At 41.8% G+C, this 15,890-nt stretch overlaps 1 protein-coding gene across 2 annotated transcripts in view; it reads right to left on the minus strand.

Annotated features, from left to right (window-relative positions):
• Positions 1-15,890, minus strand: part of DPY19L4 (dpy-19 like 4) — a 1,421,953-nt gene that overhangs the window by 252,410 nt on the left and 1,153,653 nt on the right. For both annotated transcript variants that reach the window (XM_044066538.1, XM_044066539.1), the window contains exon 15: positions 8,074-8,130. In XM_044066538.1, coding sequence (XP_043922473.1) covers positions 8,074-8,130 — 57 coding nt within the window. The remainder of the gene's footprint in view (positions 1-8,073; positions 8,131-15,890) is intronic.

Here is a 15,890-nt window from a genome sequence, read left to right on the forward strand (position 1 = left end):
TAGGTAAAGTGAAGCACCTTCCTGCTAAAAATCTGGCCAAAGAATACGTGTCAGAGTGGGTCTAAAATGGAAATATAGATGTTTAAATCTATGACTAGAGCAAGGGATGCAATCCATAAAATCTATAGCAGGAGAAATATAAAAAACGTGACTAAAAGGACTGCCTATCGTAGGAAATTTAATCTGTTATCCTTGCTTGATTTTCGACCAGGATCGTCTGTCGGAATGTTCTCTAGCAAGGGACATGGGGTCGGTGTTCTGGGGAGAAACTGCCTCCATATTTTTCAAACAACATATAACTATAAATTAAATTAAATTAAAGTGAGGAAGCAAACATTGAAAACAGGAAGTGCGCCTATTTAAAACTGTGGAAAAGGGATATACCTGAATATAAAGGGGATAGTGGAGCCAAACAGGCTCTCAGGACAGCTCGGGATATGGGAGGGCATGCCTAGCACAATTAAGATAAAGTGATACTAACAAGGAATCATTTTTTTCCAATCTGGGAACTATGGGAGTACTAGAGGGAACGTGGTGAGTGGAGTGGTTGGGAAGCCCTTTCAGCTGTCAAAAATGCTCAATCTACCTAACAGGTTGGTGGTGTGGCTGTAAAAATATTTTAAAAATAAATAACTTCTATTGGGGGTAAAAAGCTTACTGGGATTGCAATTTGTGGAGAATGTGGACCACCTTCCTCTTATAAATCCTGCCAAAGAATGTGTGTCGAAGTGTCTCTAAAACAAAAATACAGATGTTTCCACATTTAAAAAAATATGAATCTATGAATAAAGCAGGGGATAAAATCTACAGGAGGAGAAACAAAGAGCGTGACTGAAAGGATCATCTTTCGTGGGAAATTTAATCGGCTTTCGTAGCTTGATTTCAGCCCCTGATCTGTGCCTGAGTTTGTCTAACAAAGACCATGCAACTACAACTATAAATTAAAGTGAGGAAGTCAGCTAGGGAGTGGGCCTATTTAAAACCGTGGAAAAAGAAGAAGCTGAAGGGGACAGTGGAGCCAATAACTTTCTCAAGAGGGCTAATGACACGGGAGGGCATGCCTGGTAAGATTGCTAGTGCGACCAGGCCTGGTAAAGTGTTGGAACAAGTGAAATGAGAGGAGTGTGGACAGAGAGGAGCCATGGGGTGAGCTAGAGTGCACCGGCTGTATGGAGGACAACTACATTAAAAAGTGTCAGCTTCTGAAGGGATCAGACTGTGTGGAATGGTTCACCGGCTAGTAGGGGAATAAAGGCGAGGACTGGTAGTGAGTGGGGGTAGGCTTGGGGTATGGGCTTACTGAAATGGCATGTGTGAGCAAAAATGTTTAAAACAAGGCAACAAAAAGACAAGATATAAAGGAAACAAAAATAGAATAAAGTCCCAAATATATACCAGGCAATTGATAAATTAGAATAAAACTAAGAAACAGACCATGCTTACTGGATGAGTCAACAAACCTTCGAAGGAAATGAAAATCTCAGAAAACGTGCAAATGCTGAATTTGAAAAGTAGTGATAATCTTGGTGAACAAACGTGAAAGAAATAAATGGAAAGGGATCTGTCCAAAAAATGCGTTCAAAAATGTCTAAATAGAATAAGAGTACCTGTAAAGTCAGTATTTGCAGTCTATCTTTCTCAGGTTCAGTATGGGAAGGATGGATTTAGCTGAGTTCAGTCCTGGCGGCTTCCTGTCTAGAAGCCTTATCTGCCAAATAAGTTCCTTCTTTTGGATCAAGTCATCATAATTCCCGTTGAGTGGGGTCATGGGTATGTGTTCCAAGGTGTGGAAATGGAAGGAGTTGTGTCCCTTATTCTTTATTGCATGTAGGGCAAGTGGGTTAGTCCAGTTGAGGTGACAGGAGATCATGGAGGTGTTTGGCTATTCTGGTCTTGAGCTGGTTGATTGTTTTTCCCACACAGAATGCATTGCATTTCGAGCATTCGGCTCAGTAGACAACTCCTTTTGGGTTGCAGTCCCCCCTGATGGTGGAGAGAAATATTTTTCTGTTGTTGGGGTAGAAAAAATTATTTTTGCCACTTATGTGCTTGCAGTAGTGGCAAGGGGGGTTGCTACAGAGGATTGTGCCTTCTTACCTGGTTTTGAGTGTCCCCGGGCTCTCCAGTAGGTCTCTGATACTTCTTAATTTTCTAGTCGTGAAGCAGGGGTTGTTCGGAAAAATGTGCCCAAAGATTCTGTTGCCCTTGACGATGGACCAATTTTCCTTGATCATCCTTAGGATGTTGTTGTAGTTTAGGGAGTAGTCAAGGATGCAGCTGAGCTCATATTTCTTGTCTGGTAAGTGGGGAGTCTGGATGCTGGTGAAAGGTTTGTATGTCCCTTGGGTCCTTTGTTGTACAATGGGAGTAAATATCTCACTGACAAGCTTGTTAGTGCAGCCCCTTGCTAAGAAGATCTTTTGGAGATTGCAGATGTTTTTGAGGAAGTTGGAGACTTCACGGGATACCCTGGATATCCTCAGACCTTGGGACTTAATGACACTTCCCTTAAGCCTGAATGGGTACATGTTTGTGGCATGCAAGAGGAAGTTCACCTGGGTGGGTTTACAGAACAGGTTGTGTATGAGAGACACGGGCCCTTTGGTTTTCTTGATGAGTAGATCCAAGAATTCTATTTTACCCTGGCTTTGTTTAGCAATGAATCTAAGGAATGGGGTGAATGAGTTGATGTATTTGAGGAATTCCTGAAGCCTTTTGGTGTTCCCATTTTAAACCAGAAAAATGTCATCGATAAAGCTATAGTAACACCTCATTTCTTGAAGGTATAGGGTGTTGTAGATGTTTTTGGTCTCCCATTTACTTAGGGCTGTACTGGCCAAGCTGGGGACAATGGCTGTCCCTATGGCAATCCCTGTGGACTGTCTGTGAAAAGCACGCTGTACACTCCAGTACTATGCACCAAGGCTCCCCTAGCCACTTACTCACACTAAACCTTACGCCCTTGGTAGAGAGATAAGAGAGTTCACTTGTACAGCTTACTCAATCTCTTATACCTTACGTTTTAGGGTTCTTTTTGTATTTTTAATCTTTTTTGACTTAAATTCTACATTCATTAGGACCAGAGCCAGTTCCTTCATAATACTAAACTTATAGAATTGTTATATGAAGGCAGGTTTCAACTTAACATGTTTAAAATTATTTCTTTAATATTACTGCTTTAAGGTTTTCCTGGCTATAAACAAAGTTACTGTAACAAACGAACTTAATGAATGAATCACATTACAGTTTATAGGGGGTGTGATGTTGTTTACCCAGGCTTTCCAACAAGTCAATCACAACTGGTTGAATAAAGAGTAAAAACACACACACACATACACACACACACACACACACACACACACACACACACACACACACACACACACACACTGCAAATGATTGGTTTAAAGACCCAAACACACCTTCTCCAAGCTGTATAAATAAAACATTTTCTTACCACTATGGACACACGGTCATCGAAGTTTAGACTGCTATCCACCTGTGTTCCCAAGTCTTGCTCCACTGAGTATGAGCTTAGAGGGATGCTATCTATATCATAACTAGCAGGGGCTACTTCTTTGCCAAAGGGGATAATGAGGCATTTTTCTGCAATAAGTTTTAGTCTGTGAGTTTGGGATCAGTCATTTGTTTGTGTCAGCCCTTTCTGTAATATGTTAACATCACTTGGGGACTCTATGATTGCGCCCAGTTTACAGTCATCTGCAAACTTGGTAAGCCACAGGCCATCTACCTTTGGATAGACTTCACAGAAATCAATTCCAAACAGTAGAGGTCCCAAGCACATCCTTGTGGTACCCCACTGGTAACTGGTCTACTGGTAGAGGTGGAATCCCTAACTTTGACAGTGTGCGTTCTTGTCTGTGAGTCAGTTTGCTACCCATCTAATAATGTATGGCTTAATCCCAAGCTGGGAGAGTTTCTCCATGACATCTGAATGTGGGATTGTGTAATTGGTTAAATCAAGATAGGTGGTATGTACTCTGTTTTGCCTTCACGCAGGACTTTGGTGACATTCTCAAAGTCGTCCACTAGGTCATAGCCGGCCTTAGACATAGGCCAACTAGGCGGCCGCCTAGGGTGCCGCTCTAGCAGGGACGCTTTTCCAGTATTTATTTGGGGTAGGTAGACTTGGATGGGGGCACCGGGTGATGTAATGTGGGTGCCGTGGAGCCCTTTGCCTAGGGCACCAGTTGATCTAAGGCTGCTCCTGCACTAGGTCTAATAAGCAATATCTTCCCTTGATGAAACCAAAATGGGTCGGGTCACCTATGTCCCTGTGGATTCTTTCAGTGGCCTTGGAAATGAGGCTGGTTAGACTTGTGTGTCGACAGTTCCAGGGCCAGATGACGGATACCTTTGTGCAAGGGGGATTACTGTTGCTGTTCTCCACTCTGCAGGGACACAGCCAGTTCTTAGGCTATGGTTAAACAGAGTGCTGAGTGGTTCCGCTAAGTCTTGTTTTAGATTGTTTAGTAAGCAGCTGGGATGTTACTTGGTCCCACAGAGATCATGTTTTTGGCCTTGGGGAGTGCTTGTATGACTTGTTCTTTGGAGATACTTGGTAAAGGACTGGTGTCAGGAATGCTTTGGGGTATGTCTGATGAGGACACAGGGGTGAAGTTATTGCCAAATCTGTCAGCTAGCAGACTGGCAATTTCCTCAAGTTCAGTGCGAGTGGTATAATCCACTATAAGTTTGGTTTGGCACACAGCTGGGCATTCCCTTTTAGGTTTCAGATGTAGTTAAAGAATGCCTTATGATTGTCTTTCGCTAGGGATGCTAATTTAGACTCGTAGCTAGCCTTAAAGGACTTAACAGGATATCTGATTTGCTTGTTCAAGCTGTGGAGACTATTCTTCCTTTATTGAGTAAGTTCACTCCTGTTCTTAGATATCAGATTTTTCTTTTGTTGTATAGCTTACTTATACTTACAGTTCACCAGGGTGGCCTGCTTTTTCGGGAAGACCTGGTTTTGTTCCTGATGGGTACAGCTACGTCAATGCATTTGTTTAAGTGGCTGTACAGGGCATTTGCGTATTCCTTTGCAAAGGAGTCATTGTTGGCTATGTTGGCAGGGGCTTTGAAACTTTTTTACCATTGCTTAGTAGGCAATAGTTTGTTTTGTAGAAATGTTTCAGTTTTTGTACTCCTGTGGGGGTATAAGGTTTGATCTTTATTTCAAATCAGACAGACTTATGGTCTGACCTTACTAGGGAGGGCAACACACAGTGGGTAGTGCGGTGGCACCCCATGTTGGTGAGCACTAAGTCCAGGACATTTAAACCCCTTGTGGGGGTGTGGACCAACTGTTCCAGGGCATCTGAATTAACAAAGTCCAAGAACCTCATACTGATCCTGTTTGTGCTCATGTATGTCGCCCAATTGATGGAAGGATATAGTCGAAATCGCCCATGACCAAGGTGTCTGAGTGTATACTGAGTGACTCTAGTAAGTCTAGGTAGAGGGTGTGCTTCTGTTGGTTCATGATAGGAGACTTGTAGCTAACAATGATGTGGAGGGGTACTTTACCTATAGTTAGTTAATTGGTCCTGGAGTAGCTCAAGACAGTCGTACTGTTTCACCAGTCTTGAGGTGTATTCGGATTTAATGAAAATGGATATACCTCCTCCTCTGGTTCTTTCATGCTCATTTTGGGGTTTGAACATGTGAAAGGCATTGTTGCCTTGTACGGCTGGGGTGCTCTCAGTGGCCTTCAACCAAGTCTCTGTGACTGCACAAACATCAGCCTCTGCCAAGATGAGGAATGCTTCCAGGGAGTGCAGTTTACTGTTTAAGCTCCTAGCATTAAGCAGCATAACCCTGAGGTTGTCTTTAGTGGATTTCTTTACTTTGGAAGTTTTGTTGTTTGGACATTGCCAAAAAAGCACTATGGGGGAGGCAAGCATCTTCACTAGTATCCCAAAGCATTGAGGAGACAGGTTCTCTGGCAAAGTAGGGTGGGCTGTCAACCATGTCTTCTAAACTTCCCAGGCAGACAGATACTGGATCCCCCTTGAGTGACACCACAAGCTAAGCCAAACTTAACAAAAGCCTTCCCATCCCCTATCTGCTTGTTTAGGGACCGCATGCTGTCAGGGAAATTGCAGGCTGTGACAAAAACATCTTCCAAAGCAGACAGAAGAGGAGGAAAAGGAGTAGGTTAGTTCCAGCTGTAACAAATCATAGTACTTCTGAAAGTCTGAGAAATGTATCTGTTTCCCAATGAAACTGATTCATTCTGTAAATAGTTTCAGAGAAAGAGAATCCTTCAAAAGGATTGTCTGAAGCCACACTTGCCTCAGAATCTAAATCAGAAATCTGTGCAGATAACATACAATCTGTCCCTTCACAATCATTCTGAGGTTCAATTTCTTGAATATATTCAGAAAATAAAGAATCCATTTTTCTTTTATTGGAAACAGATATACAAGAGAATTCATATGTTTAGTTTTTTTTCTTTCTTTTTGCCACAAATTTCTGAATAAAGAGGCTCAAAATTACCAGCAATAACCTTACTAGGGATGGGCACAACTTTCTGGCCAGACAAGAGACAGATTAGCTGCCCCTTCTCCAATGGATAACAAGAGTGTCTCTCCTTTGTCCACCGAGGTAACTTCACCAGCCACAGGGGCATGTTTAAACCCAGTCCATGGTGGCTGGAGGACTACACTAGCAGGATGAAAGAAAAAAAAAAAGATGAGTGGTCCAATAAACCAGCTTTGGCCACAGTGGAGTCACCCACCTACTGCTGAGGCACTTCAGCAAGCTGCTGTGGTGGCAAAGGCTTTTAGCAGTTTTCCTCTTTTTGCAGCTTGAAGAAGGAAGATCCAAGGAACTGGTAAGTTGTTCCAAGGCTAAGCCAAAAAAGTTGCCGGATTCCTGCGTAAGGCAAGCAGCAATGTTAAGTAAAACATGCAAGTAGTAAAAAATGTAATCTTTTCCCAGTAAAAGACAGTAAAAAGCATTTTACGCATTTACTCCAGACCTGAATAGTAAAATAGCATGTTTACCACAGAAAACAAAGTGTAAAACAAGTTTTAACAGCATTTTACTAGAAAAATAAAAAATACTGTTCCCGTTTAAAAATGTCAAAAAATCATGACAGTCAATAAAAACACATAAACCTAGCACAGAATATTAGGTTTTACAGAAAAACATTGTTTCCTGTCCTAAAAAAAATTAAGTGGAAAATTAGCACCTCATTCCCGAAGGGAACTTAGCTGACTAGCAATGGAACAGCATTAGCGACCATCAGTCCTCGAAAAGCTGCACAGGTCTGCTCTCTTTGGTGGCACTAAAGCTCTGAAGGGCTTGGGGCCCAAACCTGTCTTCTAGTCACCTCAACTCGAGCTGACTAATGGTTTTGGTGCATGGACGGTGCCCTGAAACTTTTGAAGCTGGCTGGCTGTTATAGCCTTAGCAGGCTATAACCCATACATAAATTAGGCTCCTACAGCAGTGATCAAATGATTAAAATTTGCTGTGATATTCAACAATCAATCAGCAAGTTTAGCAAGAGAGATCAACCTGAGAGCTGAGCATTCAGTTCTGCCAACTATTCCATTGGAACAAGAATCGAAGATCAAGCCAAAGACTCTAGCTAGGTTACCAAAATGGTTCAATTAACACTAAACAAAAAACAACATAAATATATGAGAAAGTGAGACACTTAACCATAAAGCTGTTCAAGAGAAGATTCATAACAATGAAGATTCTTCTAGCCATTAATCACTACATCATCTGTGCTTACTGACAGATGCAGGTTTAACCATTACAATGATATCCTGCAGGTAACAAAGAACATTTACTAGTAATACCCTCTCAGAAATAAGTACATCTTTTAGTGTAGGTAAAATGTAGGGGGGGGGGGGGGTTAGTAGAAGTGAAGAAAGTACATAATGAGTGGCCGGGTAAGTAAGATGAGAAACTTGGCATAACATTAAAAAGTAACACTAAGTTTTAAAGCATTTTCTTCCAAAGTTCATAGTATTACTGGCAAAAAGAGAGAAAACTGCAGACTGTATACAATGACAATTACAAAACACCACTTACCTCCCTCCACAAGCTGAAACCAATGATAGTAGGAACAGCAGTGCTAAGCATGAGAGCCTAGTAAAAAAAAATACAAACAAATGAATTTTCATAACTTTTTTATCAAATGTCAGATTTATCACTCACATATTTTATACCCTGTTGTGTCTAGTACAATTTGTTATGTTGCAGAAATAACAAATACAGTCTTACCACTTTCTCTACAAAGAGGACCCTCCTTGATGGGTCTGTGGCTGGGATCATTTTCTCCATCAATAAACAGTTGACAAATTTCTGGAAGCTCCTATGCCTGGGGACAAATGTGCACCCATTATAATGCATGTTACAATGTCGTTTACTGAGCATAAAAGAGCACCCATCTCTCTTTCTCGTCTGCCAATTTACCCTAGCTACTAATGAGTACATTCCAAAAAATGAAAAATCAGTCATGAAAATATGACATCCTCATTGCTAACAGCTGATATACTAATACATACATCCCTCTCTCTGCCTTACAGGGAACTCCAGCAGCTGAAGGTAACAAGAGGGACCACCCACCTGCAGGATGGACAGTATTCCAGACCCACCAAGGGGGGGTCCTCTTTGGGGGCCAACTAAGGCACAAATACCTGTGTTCTATGTACCACAGAGGAGGGAGGGTACTCCTGACCCACCAAAGGGGCTCCTCTTTGGGGACTAACTGATAAGGCACAAATGCCTGTGTTCTGTTTAGCATAGAGGATCCCTTTTGATGTGTCTTACAAAGGAGCTGGTGGGTCTCATCAGAATAAGTGAAGAAGGCCAAATTCTGAGGAAGGAGTAGTCAGATAAGATTCAACTCCCAAAGACAATGCCAAGGCCATAATGTCTGTGAAAGAAAGCATCAAAGAACTATAAGGCAATGACAACAGACAGCAACTATGGAAAGCAATACAGCCAGCTGCTCTTAAAGAGAGGTGGGCTGTGACTGCTGCCAAGGCAGCAAAGGGAACCACCAATGGCACAAAGAACACAAACGGCAACCCACTAAGGGGAAAAAGTGGCAGATATGAGTCCTTCCTGTCTTCATAACAGGAAGGAACATTATTACTAACCAAACATTGGTGGGGATACATACCAGAAAGTTGTCCAGCTCCAGTAAATGAAATGCAACCTCCACTCCAAAAACTCCCGTTTTCATCCATAAGGAAAAATAGAGCAAATTCAAGAAGCAACACAGTTCTTATGGTTGTTCCTCTTTTTTTTTTTTTTTTTTTTAGTTTTTCATATGAAAAACTAAAAAAAAAAAAAAAAAAAGAGGAACAGCCATAGGAACCTGGAGTTCAGACACTCTCTTAGCTGATGTAAGGGCCCAAAGAAGAATAGTCTTCCACGTACAATGTAGTAAGGAAGCTGAAGCTGCAGGCTCAAAGGACTCTGAGTCAATTTTTGGGAACAAACTTAAGTTCCCAGGAAGGTGGAATAGGCTTCCTGGGAGGCCTGATATGAAGGACACCGTCAAGAAATAGCTTGACCTCAAAACTAGAGGCCAGAGGAGAAGTTAATGGTAGACAAGCAGAAAGAGCTGAAAGGTGAAGAATATAACAAAGAATGGAGCAATTCACACAAATAAGAGAGAACCACAGGGATCCCCACAGAAAGTGGATCTTGGTTACAAGCAAGGCACCAACCCAAAAATCTCTTCCATTTAGACATAAGATTTCATGCTAGTGAGTTTCTTGACCTCCTGTGGCACACTAAGCATGTCCTCAAAAAAAGATGCCTAAAAGGAATCAAAACCCTATCATCCGCAATGTCAGTTAAAGAGAGGACAAGTGAGGATGGATGAGAGATCCCTTGTCTTGTGTGAGGAAGTCTACACTATGAGGTAATTTGTAATGATTGCCCTTGGCTAGGTGCAGAAGAAGAGGGAACCAATCCTGTCAGGACCAAAAGGGAGTCACCAACAAGATTTTGGGGGAGTCCTGCTTTACCGTTAGCAGGACCCTCAGAATCAGAAGAAGGGGAGGGAAGGCATAGAGAAACATTCCTTTCCAAGAAAAAGACAGGGTGTCTACCTTCCAAGCCAGAGGACTTGGGACTCTGGTGCAAAAAAGAGGAAGTTTACTGTAAACCCACAAAATTAAAAAGGAAGAAGAGATAAGATACTCCGATGGGGCACTTATCTAAAGCACTGCTTGGTAACCAGCACAGAAGAAGGGAGCATTCAGACCAATGATCAATGATGAAGTCCGGACCGGCAGCAAAGAAGTTCTGAGGCATGTAAATCCATATGTCCCCTTTACGCCCTACACCTTGAGTAGGGAGCATACACATGATGTAAGATGTTTATAAAATCATAAGGCTTTCCTATACTGGCCAGACACTGGACTACCCTTGGCAGGGAGTCTGTTTAGTAAAGAACACTGCAACAGTGATATGGCAGGACATCTACTTGAAGCTGTGTCCCCGAGTCCTGACCTCGTCCAAGAACCAATGCCAGAATACTGTCTAGGAGTCCAAGATCAAGTGAATAGGTCTCTGGAATGATAAAGATGCCCAGAAAAGGCTGACTGCAAAGGCATAAGAGATTGTTCTATACAAATTTCCCTGCAACCCAAGGTTGCTTCCACCAATAGTAAGCCAGAAGGGTGGCAGGGTCAGGGAAAAAAGGGAAATGGCAGGTACCAATAGCTCTACAGGTCAACCCCCAATCCAGCAGGATTCCTAGACCTACCCAAAGGACAGGAAACTAAATCTATGCCCCACTTAGTAATCAAGGAGAGATGAGAATAAGACTTAACTACAACTACATTCCTGAACTCTATAAGGTACAGAAACTGCAAAAGATTGCCCCCAAGTAAAAGACAGAAAACACACCCACTATAGCTCCTCCATCTAGGAGGGCCCATGATCCCACAACCCGAGTGAAGGATTAGTCACTGTACAGCCCCATCCTGCAGATCTAGTCCTGACATATACTCTTTGTTGCTCCCCACATGAAGACAGGAGGAATGTCCCAAAGAAGACAGGAGGAATGTCCCAAAGACTGCCAACATTTCCTCATTCACGAGACGGAGAACTGCTAAAGAAGCAAGTCCAGCAACAAACAGGACTTGGGACAGAACAAAGTTCACGGAAAAATGGAATAGTCATATGCCCACTCGCCTCAAAAGGAAATACATTAAGGACCACATGCCAGACCAACACAGAGAAGGCTCCTGATCTCCCAAAGGACCTGATTGAGCAATATAAGCTGTGTACAAATCCTACCTTTCACAAGGAAACAAAGGCAGAAAGCTACCCAAAAGCCTAAGATGGAGACGGATACAAAGTCATTAGGTCTCCAGAATGATAAAGCTGCCCAGAGCAGAGTGCAAAAGCTTAAGGTACTACAGCAATCAGTTTAGAGCACTGTGGTAACTACCCAGCAACTCAAAGTTCCTACCACTAACAATAAGCCAGAAAGCTGAAGATGTAACAGTAAAATGGACTTGGGTTATGTGCTAAGGAGGTGCTGTAGGGTGTCCTTAAAAATGGGCCATCCCATGGCTCAATCCAGGAAGGATTCCCTCACCACCCAACAGCTGGAAAATAAATCCCTAAATTCATATCCTTTTCATTAATCAAGACAGAGCAGACAGCAATGGGCAACTGTAATGGTAGCTATAAACTCCATGCCTAGACCTACAATCAGAAAATGTCTGGGATCTCCTTGTGACAATAGGGAGACTGTAACCATTAGAAAATCTTTTTAAGCAAATAACCATGATTCCCCTAGATGGCAGAAGTAGGATTCTCTGAAGTGCCCCACTCTGGTGACCCAGTACTGACATGGTGTTGCCCCACTCATGAAGACTGGAGGCTGAGAAATATTGTTCTAGGAGCCAGGTCAAAAAGCAAGCAAAACTCTGGACAAATGAAACTTGCTTCAAATGAGAATGGTTACATGCTCACTTCCATCAAAAAGGAACCAGATTACAGACCACATACATGTTAACCCAAATACAAGGGAGGCCCTATCAAGTCAGAGTGGCTAGGAAATCAGTCCTCAGATCCAAGGAAACTGAGGGGAGCTAAGGAGACCATTCCCATTTGCCAACAAACATACACTTGCAGAAATGAGGTTGCTATTGAAGAGAATCCCAACCCAGGGCTCAGGAGGAAATCCATCAATATGGAGATTCAGCTTTAAGAAGGACACATCAGGACTTATGAAACACATACAGGATAATCCCACTAATGAACTGTTACTGGCATTATCCACAAGGGCATACACAGAGGAAACCCTCCTTTTAGGATTCACCCACCAAGACCAAACACTTGGCCAGACCTAGGAGACCGAAGGAACCCAAAGGGCAACCCTCCCAAGTGGGTGTAATGCCCTATCAGACACAAAAAGTGGACAGGAATGAAGATCACAGCAGGGAAATAAACCACCCCAGTAAAACCCACCCTCCTATCCACCTCCCACCTACAAACAGGTAGGAATGTTTTCCTATGTATACCCAGGTGAAGGGGGTTCCTAAAGTGAAGTATCAAATGCAGCAGGTGTCAATCTTCAGAAAGAAGAGGAAGACAGTCTGTCTGTCCAGGGGATGCAGCAGCCTTCAAAGCCCTGAGGCAGTCAGTCCTAGACCAGCTAAACAGCTGTGCCACGAATAGGAATCCATTATGCAAAAAAGAGATGGAACAGAATGGTTCAGCACCACTGGTGACCCTTGACAGATGTCTCTCCTGTAGTAAATCAGAACAACCACCCCGGTAGTTACTCAGACTGGTGTTGTGCCTCAGTGAGAACACCAGATAAAGGTACGTCCTCCTCACGTGCTGGTTGCTGCTGCTGCTCAATAAGAATTGGGAAAGTCCCTGTTGCCATGAGGTGCTCTTCACAAAATGCTTCCTTATTATTCCACTTTATTAGTACACAACTCTGAAGCAGGTATGGGCTTCAGAAACACATTTTCACAGTCATGTTGCTGGATTGTCCTTGTTCTTCTCATGCACAGACTGGCTGACTTCTAACAAAATAGGTGGGGTCCATTTCACTTGTCATCTACCCCCCCCCCCCATTTTCCAGCCACCCTGCCCACACCACTTTATATTCCACTGATTCTCAGGCCACATATGCCTTTTGTGTGCCACCTACTTAAAGACAACGTCTACTGCAGGCGCCTGACAAGTATTCTAGTGTTTCTCTTTTAAAATTCTACTTTTCTTCTTCCTGCTGTCTTCTACAGACACCTTTCTACTTCAACAAACATCACAACACATATTTACTAACAAAACTGCCTCTCATCTTTTCAAAAAGCCTCCATCACCATCACAATTACAACTGAAATAGATAATGACTCCCACTTAAAAGCTTCATATTTCTATAAAACCACAAATCTCATTCTTCCTTACAGCTTCTCAAAATGTCTTGCCACACTGCTCACACATGCATTTCTAACCTTTATTTCACAGTCTTCATATATTCAGCATGTATCACTGAGCCCGTTACTGAACGTCCCACATAAAATACCCAATGAAATAAAAAAATTGTCATCATGCTTCCTCACCCCCTTAGACTTATCTCCCCCCCAACATTAACTAAACAAATACTGACATAAGACCTACTGTCCTCCCTGCAACCTTCAGAAAAATGTATGACATAAAATCATTAAATTCCCACAATTTCTCCTTTTACTAATATTTATATCAATTAGAGGTAACACTGAAACAAACTCAGGCACTATTCTTCATCTAACAACCAAGGTAAAAGGTACACCTTTCTACTAATAACCTGACTCACACTGCAGTAACGTACCTTCACCCAGCTTCACGTTTAAAATTCAAACAAAATATTACTTCTTCAGCAAAGAGTTATGCACACAGACATCTGCAGTTTAAATAATTATACCAAATTAGACATAATATAAAAACATTGGTTAAGAGCTAATACAAGGTATATGACAATCGTTCAACATTTAAAGAAACGTTAGACAATGTGTAGAGAAATTAAAGGTAAGTCGGTGTAATACAAATAAGAATTCCTATATGAAGTAAGGGGAAAACAGGCTTATGCCATATTTAGAGAAAATCAGGGAACAGAATTAGATAACAGTAAGGAAGTAAGTGAAGAAGGGAGAGTAAGGAGGTATAAGAAATGAAAATTACTTGGTTCACATTTAGGAATATAGTTTACCCTGATTTTGAGCAAGAATAGAGCCAGATTTTAGCTAGGAAGTCTTTCAGAGTGGGTTTAAAAGATGGGAGGGAGGGTACAAACCCTGATGGATACAGGTAAGGAGTTCCAGGCCTTAGCAACCTTGTATGAGTACAGACAATGCCCAGCAAATTTGCTATGCTTGTAGACAGACAGGAGTTTTTGGTGACTGGACTACAATGGCTGACTGGGAACATAGCTGTGTAGAATGTTTTTTAGTGCTGGATAGGCAGACGGATGTTGGATAATTTTATAGGTGTTACGAAGCTGTGCAGATGTTAATGTGGCAGTTCTAACCAACTTAGGCTTTTCAGTGCTATACAGTGACGGGTTCTGAAAGGGTATGTGTTGCAAATTTAGCAACTTAAAACAATACCTTGTAGACCTTGGCCTTAATAACTAATTCAAGAACCCACTAGGACTAATTTTAATCTGATCATCACAACCTTCTAGACCTTCTCTTAAACACACCAACACAAACATCTCCCATCTACACACTCCCGCCATCATTCAGTGATCATTGCTCACTTCCTTTCAGTGTTAGACCTTCTCATAACAAACACACCTACACAAATATCTCCCATTTACACACTTCCTCTGTCATTCAGTGATCATTGCTCACTTCCTTTCAGTGTTAGACCTTCTCATAAAAGCACCTACACAAATATCTCCCATTTACACACTTCCTCTGTCATTCAGTGATCACTGCTCACTTCCTTTCAGTGTTAGACCTTCTCATAACAAACACACCTACACAAATATCTCCCATTTACACACTCCCTCTGTCACTCAGTGATCATTGCTCACTTCCTGTCAGTGTTAGACCTTCTAATAACAAACATGCCTACACAAATATCTCCCATTTACACACTCCCTCGGTCATTCACTGATCATTGCACACTTCCTTTCAGTGTTTCAAACTTGGTAAAACCTCATTCTCCTTCCCTTGTCTCATTAAGACCCAAAACTTGAACAAAGCATCAAAAAGCTTAACCATTCCATTTCTCCCTTGGACTGGTCAATGATTCTTAGTTCTATTGATCCAAGACAGGGCTACTGAATTGTTTACTACCACTCTTACTGAAATACAAGACAAATTCATTCCCGATGTCTTGAGTAGAGAGCATGCTAGAAATGCTTTATTTCAGCTCCCTCTCTCTGTTTATAAAATGCATATTTGCTACTAAACCTCTTGCTTCTGTGATATAAGTGTTACATTTACCTGCAAGACTGATGTCTGGATGCATGGTGAGTCTTCATACTCCTAAAATAAGGAGACAAAGCCTACTAAATTATTTTTTCTGGATGTAATCAAGATGTTATTGGGCAAGCTTGCATTCAAAACATGGGAGAATGTGCATTCGATCAGCAAAAAGAATTACTATACAAAAGCTACGAAGGACTAAAGATTTGAGCAAATTCCAACTGAATTACATTACATCAATTCCAACCCTGCTGAATTATATTCAGAGATGTGGATAAAAGATTAGAATATACGACAGCAGCTTTGCCTGCATATTTAGATCCATTATTGGAGCTGGAGGAGGATTTAAGGAAATTTCACTCACGCTCACTTCCTTAAAAGCAAAGGCTGAGCTTTAGAAACAAAAAAAAAAACTAATGGAAATGGAAAAAAAATAAGACATAAAAA

Source organism: Protopterus annectens, chromosome 3.part1 (genome assembly GCF_019279795.1).
Source record: "Protopterus annectens isolate FY-2018-M chromosome 3.part1, PAN1.0, whole genome shotgun sequence".
Lineage (NCBI taxonomy): Eukaryota > Metazoa > Chordata > Ceratodontiformes > Protopteridae > Protopterus > Protopterus annectens.